This window comes from Oryx dammah, unplaced genomic scaffold, assembly GCF_014754425.2.
Source record: "Oryx dammah isolate SB20612 unplaced genomic scaffold, SCBI_Odam_1.1 HiC_scaffold_9, whole genome shotgun sequence".
NCBI classification, from domain to species: domain Eukaryota; kingdom Metazoa; phylum Chordata; class Mammalia; order Artiodactyla; family Bovidae; genus Oryx; species Oryx dammah.
The window spans coordinates 29,821,617-29,839,640 of NW_024070193.1; the positions used below are offsets into that span (position 1 = coordinate 29,821,617).

The 18,024-nt window shown below is 41.3% G+C and overlaps 1 protein-coding gene across 7 annotated transcripts in view; it reads right to left on the bottom strand.

Annotated features, from left to right (window-relative positions):
- Window positions 1–18,024, bottom strand: part of FOXP1 (forkhead box P1) — a 622,522-nt gene that overhangs the window by 143,071 nt on the left and 461,427 nt on the right. For all 7 annotated transcript variants that reach the window (XM_040247247.1, XM_040247245.1, XM_040247242.1 and 4 more), the window contains one exon: window positions 10,297–10,398. In XM_040247247.1, the coding sequence (XP_040103181.1) occupies window positions 10,297–10,398 (102 nt within the window). The remainder of the gene's footprint in view (window positions 1–10,296; window positions 10,399–18,024) is intronic.

Below are 18,024 nucleotides of genomic sequence, written 5' to 3' on the forward strand. Positions count from 1 at the left end.
CCATGGCTCTGAACCAACCCCCCACCCGCTCCAGTAAGAGGACTCCAACCTCCTTCTCAGGTCATCTGATTTAACCCCAGACTAGAAAACTAAGAAACCAGAAGAAGGGGAGGAGTGTAGACTGTATGAAAGTTAAGAGTGGATCACTGAAAGCTCTTGAGGAACAGAACACGATGGCATTGCGGGAAAAGCTGAAAGCAGCAGGCAGGCTAAGAGATCCTCACCAAGACCAGAAGATGCTCTGACGGTGTGGACTAGGATAAGTGACTGTTTTTGCCAAGAGCTAATAAGCATATCCTTCCTGAAGGTCTGAACTCTGGAACGAAGCAGCAGCAAGCGGAGACACAGAGAAAGGAATAGACACAATATGCCAAGTGGGAGGAAAAATGGCAGCTCTGATAACGTGGTGGCGATGAGGGAAATTATTAGGTCGATGATGACGCATGAGTCTGACTAATAGGGCCTGGCAACCAAAATGATCAGTCGGATTAGAGGTGACTTAAATGGCTGTGAGGGTGAGCTAAGAGAGAGCCACGGACAGGCAGCTGAGAGGGGTACAAAGAGGCGTGGAGCCATGTGTCCAGAGGTTAAGAATAAGCAAACAGAGGCACTACTGGAGACCATCCAAGGAACTGACCTTCGGGAAAGGAATGAACTTGGGTTCCAGAAGAGAAGTGAGGACAAAAAGAAGATGGGATGGGGACCAGGGGGCAATGAACTAAAGAGGTTCTGAAGGCAATTTCCAGGAACAGGGGTCAGCCAGAGGAGCACAGCTCACTAAGTCAGACAAGTTGAGGTAAGGATGGAAACACGGCCCCTGCGTTTCGTGACAATCACATTCAAGACAATTGGCAGAAAAGCCAGATTTGGGGGAGGCTAGGGAGGAAAGTGCCTGAAAAAAATAGCTGGAAACAGCAGGCAGAATATTCAGGTTCTAAAAGCTTGGTAGCAAAAGAAGGCGCTAGAGGAGAACAGCTAGGAAGGATTGAGTCATCCACAGGTTTTGAGTTACCCGTTTAAAAATCCACATTTTACCACGAACACCGATAAATGCTAGGCTCTGTCTGTTTGAATGTTTACCGAACTTCCTCAATGGGATGTAACATAAAAGGACAAGGGCTGGCAGGCCTTGCCCAATTGTGTCCTGGCAGCTTTAAGTTCTACTACTTAAGTAGTTAAAAATCTGTTCTTTTGATGAAGGGGGAAAAGTTATGAATAGAAGTCAGCAGCCCTAGACCCTTTAGAAATGACGAGTATTCAGCCTCTGTAATTTACTGGGCAATAATTCCGAACTCAAACAATTCCAATGGCAAGGCAGCTCAAGTCCACCCAAAGTTCAAAATGGGATATGTTCTCTTTAAAATTTTGAGAGCGACTAAATATGACAACCATCTGATGTATGAAAATTATTCACAACCAAAAACAGACAGTCTGGAAATAGCCAGGATGACTTCATTTAGACAGAATTACCCAAATCTGTTTCTAATATACACAGTACACATAATAAATTTTTACAATATGACAAGGAAAACAAACTTAATAAAAGTTCCCGATCTTTTGTTACACAAGCATGCTATATCCATGCTATGTTTATAATAGTTTGCTCATGATATCACAGCTCAGTAACAAAGGCCCAAGCAATACAAAAACAGTTACTAGGCATGACATCAACTCACAACTACCGTAATTACATCGGTACACAAATTTCCCAAACTGTACATTTTCCAAACTGCTTCTCAATTTCAACGGCTGCCTTTAGACAATTACTTGCAGAGTTGTCTGCAGGCTTTGAGTAATACCCGTCTTTCTTCTCTTTCCCAAGCGTCATTTCCCTTTAGAAAGTGCATATTTCAATTACAAGCACTATTTTTCAAATATGCCCATAAACATATGTCCAAATTAGGAGACGGTGTGGTCTAGTGGTTAGTGACAAGCATCAGCAACTCTGATTTCATTCCATTCATTGTCTCTGCCTGTGAGGCCGAGGCTTTCCTCCAGGGAGAGAAGGGAGAATGACATGGACAGAAGCAGAATCTGGAGGCAGGCTGTTTGAACTAGTATCCCAGCTCTGCCACTGTCAACTGTTGGCCCCGGGCAAGTTCATTTCTCTCTGTCCTACTTTGTTCGTCTGTAAAATGGGAATAATCATAGAATCTACCCTCATCCGGTCATTGTTTAGTAGGTGGCTCTTGGGAAATACAATCTAAGTTTTGTTTTTTTAAAAAATATTATTACTGCTGTATTTCTGGGACTCAGTTTCCTGTTTGAAAACCTGGCTTCAATTACTCTGAACCACGGTGAATTGCATAATTTTTCTAATGTTAGGGCAAGACTTTCCTCTAGGTCCTGTTATCTGGATAATGAGGTTCAAGAACCAAAGTTTGAATAAATGAATGAATGAATGCAACCCAAAGATTGTGTAATACCCAACAGTTACAGAAGTACAAAATATTATCCTGTAGAAATTGGTTTTCATCCCACTTCTCTAATTGCTTGCTTTTATGTTCCTACAGTGAATGCTGATAAATACCTCCAACTCAATTGAAATAATAAGCACAGGGGAAAAAAGATATTGCCTTATGATTTCAGAAGTGTATTTCTCTAAGGACCAGACTTTTCTGGCCCATCCCTTGCGCACGACCTCTGTCTCCCTGGGTTGCATGGTCAGCTGGCTTTTCTGACCGGGCAGGGCGCCAGGGGAGCTCGACTACCCCCATTGTCACTTCTGGTCCATGGTGCTTGCACCAAATGCTGTTATTCTAGGCTTCAGGAAATTTTCTAACCACTGGACAGGGTCCAATGCTGTGTGCTAATGAGTTTCAGATTGGAAGACTTCACTGTTCATGTGTCAGAAAAGTGTCATGGTTTCTGGTGAGGTGGGGGCAGGGAAGAAAAGACACACACAAAAAAGGAAGAAAAAACAGTAGTTAAAAAATGCTGGCTACTCAAATTGACAGGGAACGTGACCTCTGCACTTCATCAGAAATTCCTGCAGACTTACAAAATAAAGGAGTTGCTTTTATCACACACTGTGAGGCTCATATGGAAAAATGGAAAACACTACATCACTTGACCTCAGTATGGCCCCTTTCAACCACAGACGAATATTGTGTACAAAATTTCTAAATCAACTTAAGATGTTCCAAAAAAAAAAAAAAAAGGTTTAATTTTCTGCATTAGACTTGATGATTACTATTTTGGTTCTTGAGATTTTGCTTAGAAGGTTCACACAGGAAAAGGACTCATAATTCCAGGAAGAGAATTTTCTCACTTCGGGAATATTCATGGTCTGGCCTCTGCTGGGTGGGCACATCACGGTCTACACTTCCCTAGACTCCTTGGAAAATAATGAGCCAGCCTCACTTACCCAGGCTTGAAAGTCACCCAAGACTGAATCATGATTATTTGCTTACATTAACAGAACATTAAAACCAATTTTAAACAACTTAAGGAAACTCAAGACATCTTTGCTTGGTGATTCACTTCTCTGGGAAGTTTTCTTTCCTGCATCATGGCAACCATCAGGCTTGATATCAAGATTTCTGACTATCCCATCACAGTCTACAAAAGAAGATGCCCTTCTTAGGAGAGTTTACCTCACAGGCCTTTTTTTTTTTTTTTTTTAAATAAGATTACATTTCAACTTTTTCTTTTTTGCCACGGTTAGTACCAGTGACTTTAAAAATCCAATCCTTTCACATCCTCCAACTGTCATCAACATTTTTTTCAGACGATGTCAATAAAATTGATTGCCTGCAGTTCTGAATTCTGCTCTGCACATGGAAACAATATCATTTGTTTTAAAGTATTTTCGATGGGGGCGGAAGGAGAAACAGAACGTCAGCAAGCCTATCCACAACATTGGGGGGGGGGCGGGGGGCGGGGGTTGGGGAACAAACAAGAAGTTAAGTAAATGGTTGGCTGGAAACTTTGACAAAAATTCCCGATATACAAAACCCTAAACCTTACTGCTTTGCTGACTGATACGTCTTCCTGTCAGATATGAATGCTGCTTCTGGAACATTAATATGTTCATTAAATTCTAACTCCCTGTACTTAAAATATTCTGTATTTGGCTCAGAGGCATCTTGACAGCTTTGTTGTAATCATATATGTAAGGCCGCAGACGACACAGTTGTTGAGATGCCTCATACCTACAAGCAATCTGTTGCTTTTACAAGTTTAATCTAGGTATTAGGGAGCTGACTGTGGAACCATGTCGACTTGACATCTTCAACTCAGTTGTATATCACAGAAGCCACTATGGGTGGTGACAGACTCCCATGATGCTCAGCAATCATCCATACCTCTAACTCCCTAATCTGTAATACTACAAAACACAGCTCGGACTGTTTTTTTTTTTCCCCCCCTTCCCTCCCTTTTCCCGAAGCACAAGTGGACGACCAGCAAGGGTCCAACAGTGTTATTCCTAATTACCTTTTTTTTTTTTTTTCCACTCTTGATCCTGTGGCTCTCATAATTAGTTACCTGGGGCTGCAATCCAATTTGAAGTGATGACAAGAAAGTGATCCATGAAAAAGTAATAAGTTAAATCCAATTTCAGCCTTCCTCTAATTAAATGCACATGGAACTAATGACTCCAAGCCTAGCATTTCAGTGATAATGGTAATTAGCGAGGTGGGAGTCGCTCTCTTTTTCAACACTAGAGGTGTAAACCACAAGGTAAAATGGTAGGAGCACTCTTAATTACATGTGTCATTTTGTCAGCAATTTACACATTTTTGACCAGTCAAGTATGTTTTTCTTCCCCTATGTTCCTTCCCACCTCCTCGCCCCAACAATGATTATAACATACCATTTCCATGTTCCCGCACATGGAAGCTCTTAGGGCACTTCAGCCTGCAGAATAAGAAATAACTTTTTTCTCTGCTGTTGTTCACTGCTGTGATATCTACACAAGTGTGTGCGTGCATACACGTCCACAGAACGACAATTAGGATAATTATGCAAGTCTTAGTCTCTTAATTGAAATCTACATATTTACAGTGGGAATTAGTTTTTGTTGGTTCAGTTTTATTTTTGCTTACGATATGAAAAATATAATAAATTTGTTTATTGATGGAAAACAGAGCACTCAGTAGATGCTGAGTAAATATACACTGAAGGATAAGGAATAATTAACTTCTAGGTAACATACTGGTTGCCTATAGTCTTAAGACACCTGGCTTCTTAGCCTGGTGTTGTCATTGTCTGTGTGCTCTATAGCAAGTCACTTAACCTCTCTGAAGTTCCACTTTTTCTCCTCCATAGAACGGTTTCATGATACTCCCTACGCTACAAAGTAGCTGTGGAGCTAGTTCATAAACCTTAATTATCTTTTACCTGGGAACATACGCATGTGTTGACACAGACACACTTACACTTCAAATATTAGCATGACACTTGCATCTTAACATTCAGATACGTGTAAGCAAGTACCATATAACTTAGTGTACAAACTGGGATACTTTTAAGAGTCAGAGTTATTAACAAATCCACTCAGTCACAGGCACAGACTAGGGCAGTTCTGGACAGACAGAGGGTCACCTTATATACAGGTGAAGTTGAAACAGCAAAAATGAGGGAACTCATCATAACACAACTCACATGAGGTTTGGTGCCAAAGACAAAACACTATTTTGGAAAAAAAATAATAATTTTTTTTTTTCCAAGCAAGATAACTGAACCTTGGCAAACAGATGGACTTTGTGAACTTTATGAAACTTTGGAATGATGCAAAATTCTGTGTGCATGTGCATTTTTCCAGAAAGGGGCCCTGTTTCTATCATACTTTCAAAGGTGTACAAAATATGACAGAATCAATAGCTTTTTAGAAAACATCTTTTCTATTTTATTGTTTCTTATCACAGCATATTTTTGGGGGTTTGAGGATTCTTCAAAGTCATGTGGTAACAACAAAATCTTAAAAGGTACCAAAACTTCAACACTTCCTGTCAATCTCCTGCCAGGGATACCAATTCTAGACAGTGAACACTCCAGACATTTCAGAAAAAACTGCCTCCCTCTCCTGAATTACACGCTTTACTAATTCACTGCATAGGGATACTTTTTAAGGGTCAGTATTTCAAAACCACTCCATTTCACTATCTACCACATAAAATCATAGTTTCCTTTAAAGGTTTCCTCTTACCAATTTATTCCTCAGTGAATAATGTGGAAATGATACGAGGTACTAAGATTATATGTGACATTAATGCCAAGGAAAATGCTGCCTAAAGCACGTTTTATATAACTGCAAATAAAAATGCTAAAAAAACACCTGCTGAATCTTGCATTTTAACCTCCTCCACTTAAAAGCCAGAGTCCTCATTATAATCCTGAGCTTCCAAAGGGATGAAAAGGCTGACCTTCCAGTTGATTCCACCAGCTCTCCTTCCAGTGAAATAGCCCCCTGCATGAAGGGCCTGCATATGAGATAAACTTGGAAGGAGGGGATGGGCAAGAGAGAAAAGTATCAGACGACCAGTTTCAAGTTCAAGTTCTTTATACATGGCCTGAAACTGTGGTCCGCTCTCCACGGTAAGCAACACACAAGGTTTACTTTCTTTCTTAATGTGAATGCTGCCAGAATACACATGTACTTTTACTTTCTTAGGAGAAAATGTGTCATTTGATTTCCTTCCAGTTTATGTCCTCGTGCCAACAATTAAAATGCTTAAAGAACCCAAATGAATTACTACCCAGAAACGGTGGTCAAAGTTCCAAAATGTGATCAATAAAATTGCTCATCTACTCACAAATTAATCTTCAGCCAGTAAAATTACAGATTTTCGAGGTTATGAGCACACCTGCACTGGTAAGCATTTATTTCACTTGTTTTAGCAATCTTCAGAAGTAGATAAATATTTATAAAAGCAAGCCTTCTATTTTTACTCACACAGAATTTTCTTCTTGTGGCAAAACCTGGTTAATTCTTTCACAGCTCAAAAGCATCCTGCAGGCAGGGTCTGTCTCCTAGACGGGTCTGCATCTCTGATCACCAGCCTGATGTCCCACAAGTTGTAGCTGTTTCACTAACATTCACTGAGTTGCATTTAATTAATTCAAATCCTTCTGAGGCTGAATTTATGATGGGGACAATTTCCAATTCTCACTCATACCATTCATAAAAAAATTTGCAAAGCAAATTAATAGACCAAATAAGGAGCTATTTAGGTTCCTAAGTAGAATTTTTTCCAGAACTTCAGAAGCAGTATCTGTACCCGATTCATGCCTTCACGATAAACTACAATGTCACCCAAGAACGAGACCAGCTCAGATTTAGCTCAGGACGTGTATCTGCAAAGAGTGTCATGTCTCGCTTATTTACTCTCATTTTGCTGAAATTAGTCCAAATCAATGATGTTTGACTACATTTTGTGATCTCTGTCGAGTAACCACTTATAACCTCCTCTTAACTTTCCATTTTCTTTTGTTTGTATCATCAGCCTGTGAAGCTGGAGAGCGCTGCCAAACCTAAAGCAGGGAAGTGTGAGATTTGCTTAAAATATGAGTCACAGTGTATTTGGGGATTTGGGTTTCTCTCTTTTTTTTCCTCAAGCTATCAGCAGATCAAATCCTTCTTCCCTGTCAAGGCTTCCTCTGTGCGGAAGATCTGAAATTCACTAAAATAGGTCTAGGTAGGAAGGGTAACGAGATCAGAGAGGAGCACTGTTAGGGTCTGCTGCAGGATTTCCCTTTCATGTCAGAGCCACTCCGGCTGAGATGCCCCAGCAAGGACATCGTTCGGCAAGACATATTTAAATGTGAAGGTTATTCCTTCCATGAATCACCAAGTCTACATACGTATTTTTACAGCAAGGTAACATGCCATGTGGCCTTGGTTAGTAAAAATGTTTCCTGTTTGTGGAAGGCCAGGCAATCGAATAAAACTACGTGAATCTGCATGACCCTACCAGGCAGCTGAGGGGACACAGACTATTACGCACAGGTGTGTACACACACACACACACAGGTCAACCGCTCCCCCCTGAATCAACTCTTAAAACTGGTCTAAATTCTCTGCTTGTCAATTCTTCCACTGAAGCGGCAGGAAAGGACTCAAAACACCGTCTTTAGCTAATTCAGCATCCAACATGGCCCCCTTGCCCCGCGCTTTTCCTACAGACTGAAGTGCTCAGCAGAATGTGTTAGGCTGGTTTTGATACTGTCCTTCGCCAAGAAAAACAAAGCTCCCTGTCATACTCTTCTGGTGGCTAAAAACCTTGTAAAGGCAAGAAGGGGAAAACGCCCTCCAAAGGAAATCCCCTGAAACTTGACTTCATATACTTAGCCCTAAAGGAACTTCATTCACCTTGCCCTTTGCTTATCTAAACAGGCCTTATATAATTAAAAAAGTAAACAGAAAATAAGTCTGGTCTAAAAAAATACAACTCAACACTGAAGAGCAGTTCATTAGACCATTTTGTGTGTCCTTTTTAAAATGATCCCCAACCAAAACACTACTACATGTAAAATTTTGTGGCCCCCCCCAACAATAATATATTGTTATTTTCCCAATGCATCCAAGGTCTGATAAATTCCAGAGGAGTCATAGTATTTTTAAGGCTGTGAGAGCTCTGAGGGGGAGGCAGAAAGAATGGACAGTCATTTGAATCACTGAGTGACAGGCTGGGCTAGCTCCCTGTATACATTAATAAATTAGAATTTTAATTGTGTCTCTGTCTGCAGGAGATGCCCCAGTACTTTAATATGTACCAACAATTGGCTATGTTCTGGAATCTGCAATGTGGCCTCCACTGCTGACCTCTGAAACACAATTCCCAGTCTGACTACGGAAACTGTTCAGTTTGATCCTTTCAACTTATTTGAATCCTGACAAATAAGCTCACAGCTGAAAGGTCAACACAGTCATATTTCATCCTCCAGAGCTGTTCTTAAGACATCGGCACAACAAAGCACTGCTTATAGCACCTGACATGGGACCTCAGTGGCACTGGACCTCATTAAAAATGTCCCCGGCATTCATACTCACGAAAAGGCATATGGGTTGGCAGTGGTTCTCCAAACCACTGCTTTTAGAAGTGTTAGGAATCAATGCACACTGTGATTCAACTGTGCCAAGAAAGTGCCTCTACACTATGCTGAATGTGCCCTAGACAGTGACAATTTACAGGCAGATGCAGAAGAACTAGAACGTGTGGTCCAAGGTCAGTTTGATCTTTGTAGGATAATTTAGGGACTGGCACACTGGTTCTCTCTGATCTGAAAAAAGTCAACCCAAGCTAGATTCTGGGTTGACCTTGTGGTCATCTTAATCAACATCAAGTTATACCCACCAGCTCCCACTTATAAATTCTTTTCTAGAATGTTCAGTGTGGGAAACTCAGTATTGCTTTCCACTTAGGGGGCTGCCCACTCTTAGCTCTGAGTAAAAGTGCCTTCCCTGTCCTGCATGTGAGCACAGATACTCCGAGTTTAGTTTCTCTAAAATGTCTATGACCATTTTCTGCTTCAAGTCAAAGACTGAAAGTAGATTATTTGTGAACTCACTCCTTCCACTCTGCTAACTCCTGCCCTTAAAGCTTCTGAAATGAGAAGCTGCTAGTCTTTACATACAGACTGCTTGCTGATTTTTATTAATAATTTAGAAATATCTGAGAAACATCCACTGAAGAATAGAGGATGTATTACACTCATTATTAGGTGTATTGAAAATACTCTATCTTCCTCAAGCCAAATAAGTTCTTGACAATATTAACATTTTAGACTGACTAGTTTTCTCTTGTGGGAGGCTGTCCTGTACACTGCAGTAGGTTTAGCAGTATTCTCAGCCTCTCCCTACTAGATGCCAGCAGCACCCATTCCCCCCAAGATGTGATAGCCGAAAATGTCTCTAGACACTGCCCACTGTCCTTTGAGGGGTAAAAGCACTCCAGTTGAAAACCACTGCACTGAAATAACGTGTGTGTGTTCCCAATTCTAGACAGATCACGAGAGAATGAGTGACATATGTGAGTACTAGGAACTTTTCCCCATTGGTAAGCCACACAGCCTAACAAGCCACCCATGCCAGCAACTCCTCAGCCATCGATTAAATTGTCTCATTAGATTTTCTTACTCCCAACAACAAAACTGTTGGTTGAACAGACATTTTTCTTCCCAGAGTGTCATGTACTACTGTTAAACAAACAAAAAGAAAATGCACTTTTCCTTTGCAGAAGATTTCCTTACATGATTTGCAATTCTCAACACAATCCACTTCTGAATGGTTTATCAGCTATCCCAAAGTGTATAACATCAACTTAAAAAAAAAAAAAAAGACTTGTTACTTACCTGAAGGGCTGGCTGTTTGTCATTCCTCTTGGGAGACTTTAACCCACTAACTTGCTGCTGCTGTTGCTGCTGGAGAAGAAGCTGTCTTGCCACTTGAAGCGCCTGGAAGGAAAAACAAAAGGAAAACATTCATGTTATTACACAGGTTCAGGGTCTCCTTCACAAAAAAGGATTCCAGGAAGGACACATGAGGATGAGATCTTGATTTTTCCATTTCCGGGCAAATAAAACAGCAAATCAAACTTCCCATCAGTCTAATTTGGAAAACTTTCCAGAATTTGGATACATTCTCTTGGAGTTCGCCAATTTCATCCGCAATTCCTCGGGTATAGCAATCCATCTGCGCAGACACTGGATTAATACCATAAATCTGACATGCAATGTAGAGTATTAATGCTTAGGACGTGGAGGAAAGAAGGCAGAGAGAGGCCACAGAAGAGCAGGGCAAAGTCAGGAATTTCAGACACCAATGGGCTCTTTTCAAAGGTACCTTCATCCTTCTCCAATTCTTGAGGGAGCTTGGGAACTCGAAAGTAACACTTTCACCTCATCTGAGTCCAAAAAAAAAAAAGGAAAAGCTAAGTAACTGGTGGACCACCCTGCAGATAAAGGTATTTGTGAAGGAATATCAAAACGAGGTGACCTTGATGGACTATGTAAGACAAAAACTTAGTCAGTCTGACCTCTAAGTCAGCTCAAAAGGTACCTTATATACCTGTGAGCAAAACTGTGCTGAAAACAAATGGGTCTTTTGAGTGTATACCATGGGCTAGGTTTTACTTAAAGGTAGAAACTGGGGGGGTGCTAGCTAGCAATTGGAGCTAATGCCAGAGGGAAAAAAGGAGATTCCTCCAAAGGGCAGAATACATGATTGAGCAATCTTTCCTCAAGTTCAAATAAAGGGACTTCTCTGGTGATCCAGTGATTAAGACTCCATGCTTCCACTGCAAGGGGCGTGGGCTAGATCCCTGCACAAGAAACTAAGATCCCACATGCTGTGTAGCCAAAAACTAAAAAAAAAAAAAGAAAAAAAAAAGATACTATTAAAAAAAAAAAGCTCAAATAAAAAAATAAAAATAAGTCACCAATAAACCTTTGTGAGGTCATTCACTGACAAAGGATTTATTAGGAATAACATCTAGCTCCACCTTTCCAAAGAGGACAGCAGGGCTGGCAACAGAAACCAGAAGAAGTTTGCAGACCTTTTGCTAGAAAATCACATGGCAAGTTAGGCTATCCGAATCAATTCAGCTGAGAACCAAGAAGGTGCACACGGACAAGATGTTGAGAAGGTCTGTTAAATGATGCGCTTGGAGTTTAGAGACAGGACAAGGTTCACTGGGGATCACATCAATAATCGTTTCTACACGACAATTATTTGTGCCTGGAAGATCCAAACAAAGATGTGGTCCACGTATCAAAAAGATCTGACACTATCATCTTAGAAAGTGTGAAAAATGGGCTTATGATGATAGTATATTTTTCAGAGGAACAGGTGTCATTTACATAAGAAAACAGTGTTTACAGTCCCAAGAAAAGTTAGAGAGACACGGGGTGCAGTGGGGGAAGGCAAGATGGCGTGGGAGTTCCCAGGCAGTCAACTCAGGGGAAGGGCAATGCAAGTGGTCCCGGGGATATGCTCACGAAAAGATTACTAAAACTGTTTAATCAGCAAGAGGACTACTTCTCCTCAAAGGACAATCTCACTACACTGAGCTTATGACTGTAGTGTGGTCACAAAAAATATTTTTAAGATGCTATGGAAGGTTGTATAGTGCCTTTGTGTCTAAAAGGTGCAAAGGGAGGCGATGAAATGGAAGCACAGATAAATCAACGGGTGACAAAGAAAAGATCCTGGGAAAGATGGACCCCTCCTGTCCCAGCTCCCTACTGCACCCACCCTTACTGTCCCTTCAGCAGCCTTCCGTCTAGTGAACTCACCACGACCAGCCCTTCGGATGGAGTGGACGCGCTACTGCGTCTGGGAAGGGAGAGACATGTTCGAGAAAGACTGCCTGCAAGAGCCTCGGGAAGAGAGGCTGTCTGAGAGGGGCATCTGGAAGCCAAGACGCCTGGGAGAGTTGCCTGAGACTCCAGCCTGCTGTCTCTGAGGAGGATTCACCATCACTGGACTCCGGGTTTCCTTGTCTCCTTGGAGACGCTCAGTACATGCGTAGGTGTACAAGTGGGCAGAGTGAAGATTTCATTTATATCATATAAGAAAAATAGTCCTCACTGCAAGGTGCCTGCAGGAGCAAGAACCCCTCCTCCTACTATATATGTCCCCTTAGTTATTTCACATGAAGGTTTTCCTGCTTTTTAATGTAGGAAAGGGAAGTGTTATGTATTTTAATTGCTACCGTCAGAGTTCCCAGGGTGGTAGACTGATAAGCAAAGAAGGGTCTGGCTACTAGTTGGAAAGGCAGACAGAAGGTGTGGAGATGAATGTGAAAAGAATGTGCAGAGAAAGATATGGTGGGGAAGAGGAGAAAGGTAAGGTCCATCTAAGACCAAAAGGGATCAAGCCAAGGAAATCAGAGTAATGGCAACTCCAGAGCCACAAATATTTGTTAAAATAATTTTCCATGTTTCATCAAATACTTGGAGAGCAGGAATTTGATTTTCAAATACTCAATTCTCAGGGAATCTATACAATAAGCTTCTCATTTAAGCAAAAGGAATACTATTAAGTGTCCTTAAAAAAAGTTCATACACACAAAGAAACTATTCTGATATGAGCATGTTCTCATAAATGCACTTCAACAAGAGAAAGCATAGGACTCAAAGTTAAATTTTCAACAAATGTTTACTGAGCTGGCTCTATACATCTCAAAATTAGCTACTGGAATCCTTGCAATTTTCCTGCTGGGAAGAAGGGAAAAGTCATTTATGTGTAGAACATAGTTTTCAGACCCAACATGGGATATATCGAATTACATAGTCACGTAAAGAGCGCCAGCCTTTTCACAGCATTTCAGACAAAAGCCCCAGCAAAGAAGAGAATTAAAGATAGAAGCACAGGAACAGAAAAGACTGAGGATCTTGTATGAACATGAAAGAAATTTTAGTCAAACTACTGAAGAGAGAGCAAATGATGAAAGTGTGTAATGCATGCATTCATGCTAAGTCACTGCAGTCGTGTCTGACTCTGTGACCCTATGGGCTTCAGCCCGCCAGGCTCCTCTGTCCATGGGATTCTCCTGGCAACCATACTGGAGTGGGTTGCTGTGGCCTCCTCCAGGGGATCTTCCCAACCCAGAAGCAACTCGCGTTTCTTATGTCTCCTGTACTGGCAGGTGGGTTCCTTACCACTGGCACCATTGGGAAGATCCCCTGGAGAAGGAAATGGCAATCCACTGCAGTATTCTTGCCTGTAAGATCCCATGGGCAGAGGAGACTGCAGAGCCACAGTCCCTGCGAGGCCCAAAAGGGTCAGACAAGACTCTGCAACTAAACAGCCGTTTTCATCCTCAAACAACTTCAAATATTGGGATGGAGAGACAACGCTAGTGCAAGGAATTATTTATCTTGATATGAACTGTTATGAATTATCCCATAATAATTCCCTGGCCTCCTCATCAGTATGAGAACAAAGGTGGGGCAAAGCACTAATATTCCACACCCTTCAAAAAAGTCAACTGAGGTCTCAGCCAGAATGTGAAAGCCTAATTTATTAGAATTTATAAAGTGCAATGAAATCAATCATTAAAAGGCATTTGCTTTTTGGATTGCCATGATATTTAAATCACTGTAATCTGGATTTTAAATCACCAAAAAGAAGAGAAAAAAATCCTTTGTGTATGAGACTATGTATTTGACATTATCATACAAATCCCCAGTATCTACTGTGTGTAGTGAGTCTAAGATGTTTACTGTCATAGCCACGGTCAGAAAAAAATGGGAATGACAGGTCGAATCCCATTTGGGAACTGCATCGGAGACCTGGATGCAATTTGTTCTCCACACATGCTGACTTGATAGTGAATTTTACCTGTTCCATGCACCAAAACCATGAGAAGGAGATTCATGTCTTTCATCTCAGATTCTACTGCCTGAACCTCAGAGATGTGTCCCAACACAGCTAAGAAATGAGGATGGATTTTTTTGCATTTTTATAATAGCATCTCAATCATGACTGAAGAAAGGTCTCTTAAGACATATTGTTTCAAGATACAAGTAGATTCTTTGGCTTCCAAATAAAGATACACACAGCTACTGTGTGTGTGTGTGAGAGAGAGAGAATATGAATAAATAAGAACTGGTAAAACACTGGGATCAACTGTGACTCAAGTTGCAGACCAACTGTTAGTGTAAGTAACTTAAAAGGTTCCATACAATCTCTGGAGACCTTTTTCTCTTGGTGGCAGTTTCCTGGGCTGGATTAAGTCAACACTTCCCTTAGAACAGATGTGACAATTGCCTGGATTTGGATAACGTGGTGCTGTACTTGACGGCCAGGCTTGTGGGTTACAGTAAAGATACAGGTTGAAGGTGTCAGCATGGAGGCAACTGATAAAGCCAGCCACTTATAGCCCAGCTGCACACAATTCTATTTATCGTTCTTCAAAAGCTAAAATCAATCGCCCTGAGAGCTAACAGGAGCAGAAGACATACCCTGCCTCCCTCTCTTCCTTGGCTGCCATCGAGGCCTCAGTCTGTTGGAGTCACCTTGTGGTAAGCACACCAGGGACCACAGCCTACGCTGGGCACAGAGAGTCAGGCAGACTGGTGCTGGGTTGTGAGTTTGGTAGCATGCTAGTTAGTTTCATCCTAACTGGGGACCTGGACAGTTTTGATACATTTTTCATTCTTTTGGTTCCAGATGACTTCATTCTCATCACTGCCTCCCATTCCTAGTAAATACGTGCCATCTGTTATTTACAAATTACATTTTACATAAGCATGTTTGCCACTTTTGAGCTATTTACATCTCGGGTTCATAGCAGGTGCTTATATTTGGGGGTGAGGCGTCCTAGGAGGTACATTATGTTTAGGATGTTGATCAAGGTAGCCAACATTCAAAAAACATGTTTCCCATATTTTAAGAAACACCAATATGTTTACCTAAAATATGGTTAGAGTAAACATGCGCCTATACGTAAAAGCAAGCCAGTAGAAGAAAATAATTTTTTTTAACATAACACACTTAATCATGAGGCTTGAGATGAGTATTGACACATGAAAGTCTTAAAAAAATACGAAGCACTGTGGCATTTTAGGTCAGTTCAGTTCAGTTGCTCAGTCGTGTCCGACTCTTTGCGACCCCATGAATCGCAGCATGGCAATCCTCCCTGTCCATCACCAACTCCTAGAGTTCACTCAAACTCATGTCCATCGAGTCCGTGATGCCATCCAGCCATCTCATCCTCTGTTGTCCCTTCTCCTCCTGCCCCCAATCCCTCCCAGCATCAGAGTCTTTTCCAATGAGTCAACTTTTCGCATGAGGTGGCCAAAGTACTGGAGTTTCAGCTTCAGCATCATTCCTTCCAAAGAAATCCCAGGGCTGATCTCCTTCAGAATGGACTGGTTGGATCTCCTTGCAGTCCAAGGGACTCTCAAGAGTCTTCTCCAACACCACAGTTCAAAAGCATCAGTTCTTCGGCGCTCAGCTGTCTTCACAGTCCAACTCTCACATCCATACATGACCACTGGAAAAACCATAGCCTTGACTAGACAGACCGTTGTTGGCAAAGTAGTCTCTGCTTTTGAATTTGCTATCTAGGTTGGTCATAACTTTCCTTCCAAGGAGTAAGTGTCTTTTGATTTCATGGCTGCATTTTAGGTCATGGGTCAGCAAATTTTAGTCTGGGGACCAAATCCAATCCATTACCTGTTTTTGTTCAGCCCATGAGATAAAAATGGTTTTTACTTATTTAAACAGTTGGGAGAATAACAACAAAAAATTTTTTTTGACATGAAAATAACACAGAATGTAAGTTTCAGTGTCCATAAATAAAGTTTTATTGGAACACAGTCACATTCATCAGCTTCTGTATTACCTACGGCTGCTTTTAGGCCACAAAAGAGAGTTACGTACTTGTGATAGAGACTATTAATGCCTACAGTATTTCCTGCCTGGCCCTTTACAGGATAAGTTTGCCAACTTGTCATTGGCTGCTATCTGTAATCTGAGATTCTCAGAAGATTCTATGGGACACAATTTTATATAAACAGAGCTTTCAATCAGTTGGCCAGAATAATTTTAGAATTGAGCTAAGATGCAAGGATGTTACTAATTAGCTATTCTTAAAAGCTCAAACACATTTTTTTTTTATTTTCTGAGGAAGAACTGGGACAGGAAAACAGAATATATCCATGTGCTCCTCTCTCTGAAATCGTTTCAAACTACTTGCAAACGCTGAACACGTGTTTCTTCTTCCCACAGGTCATTTGTGGCTGCTCAGAGTGGATCTCACTCTAGTACGAGGCTCTCGGCAGTCGGCACTCAGCATAAAGACAGCACCTGCCCTGTTGGCCAGTGGAGAAGGGCTGGTGACTTCCTGTATGCCTGAGAAGCTGTCCCATTCCCAGCTTCAAAGGCTGCTCTGAGTCAGCCACCCTTCCTCTAGTGTCTTTTCCTAGGTTCTCCCCACCCCTTAAGATCAAACTTGTTTCTCAGACAATTCCACAGGCTAATCAACAGATATTGCACAGATTGGGTAGGAAGAAACTCCAGCAACAAAAAGTCGTAAGGGAAGTTTAGTAGGAAAGAAGTCATGTTCTCTCCTCTATTTTTCAACTTCGATAGACAACTCAAGTCCTCTAGAGAGGTTTTTCGCCTAATCTGCTATCTTGGTTCAACTCCAGCAACTAATGACCATATTAACAGGAATACTCATCATGGAACCCAGTATGAAGATCGCTTTGTAGTATTACCCAGAAATGAGTGTGCAGGGAAACTCCATCACCCCCTTGCTCTGGACATGATAAGCATCCAGTGCATGATGAAAAGCAGGTCTGTGGGTTACTTTAAGAAAGGAAATGACAGTGGCCGACAGAACTAGAAGCATTTGCACAGAGCCAACAACATTCCAAGGCAGTGAGTTCTCCAACAAACATGCAAAAAAAAAAAAAAATATATATATATATATACAGTCAAGAAACAATAGTTAGAACCTTACATGGAACAACTGACTGGTTCAAAATTGGGAAAGGAGTATGACAAGGCTGTATATGGTCACCTGTGTATTTGACTTATATGAAGAATACATTATGTGAAATGCCAGGCTGGATGAATCACAAGTTGGAATCCAGACTGCCAGGAGTAATAGCAACAACCTCAAACATGAAAATGAGACCACTATAATGGCAGAAAGTGAAGAGGAACTAAAGAGCCTCTTGATGAAGGTGAAATGGGAGAGTGAAAAGGCTGGCTTAAAACTCAACATTCAGAAAACTAAGATCATGGCCTCCAGTCCCATCACTTCATGGCTATTAGAAGGGGAGAAAGTGAAAGCTGTGACAGATTTTATTTTCTTGGATTCCAATCACTGTGAATGGTGACTGTAGCCATGAAATTAAAAGACGCTTGCTCCTTGGAAGGAAAGTTTTGACAAACCTAGACAGCATATTAAAAAGCAAAGACATCACTTTGCCAACAAAGGTCCGAACAGTCACAGATATAGTTTTTCCGATAATCATGTATGGATGTGAGAGTTGGGCCATAAAGAAGGCTGAACGGCAAAGAATTGATACTTTCAAACTGTGGTGCTGAAGAACACCCTTGAG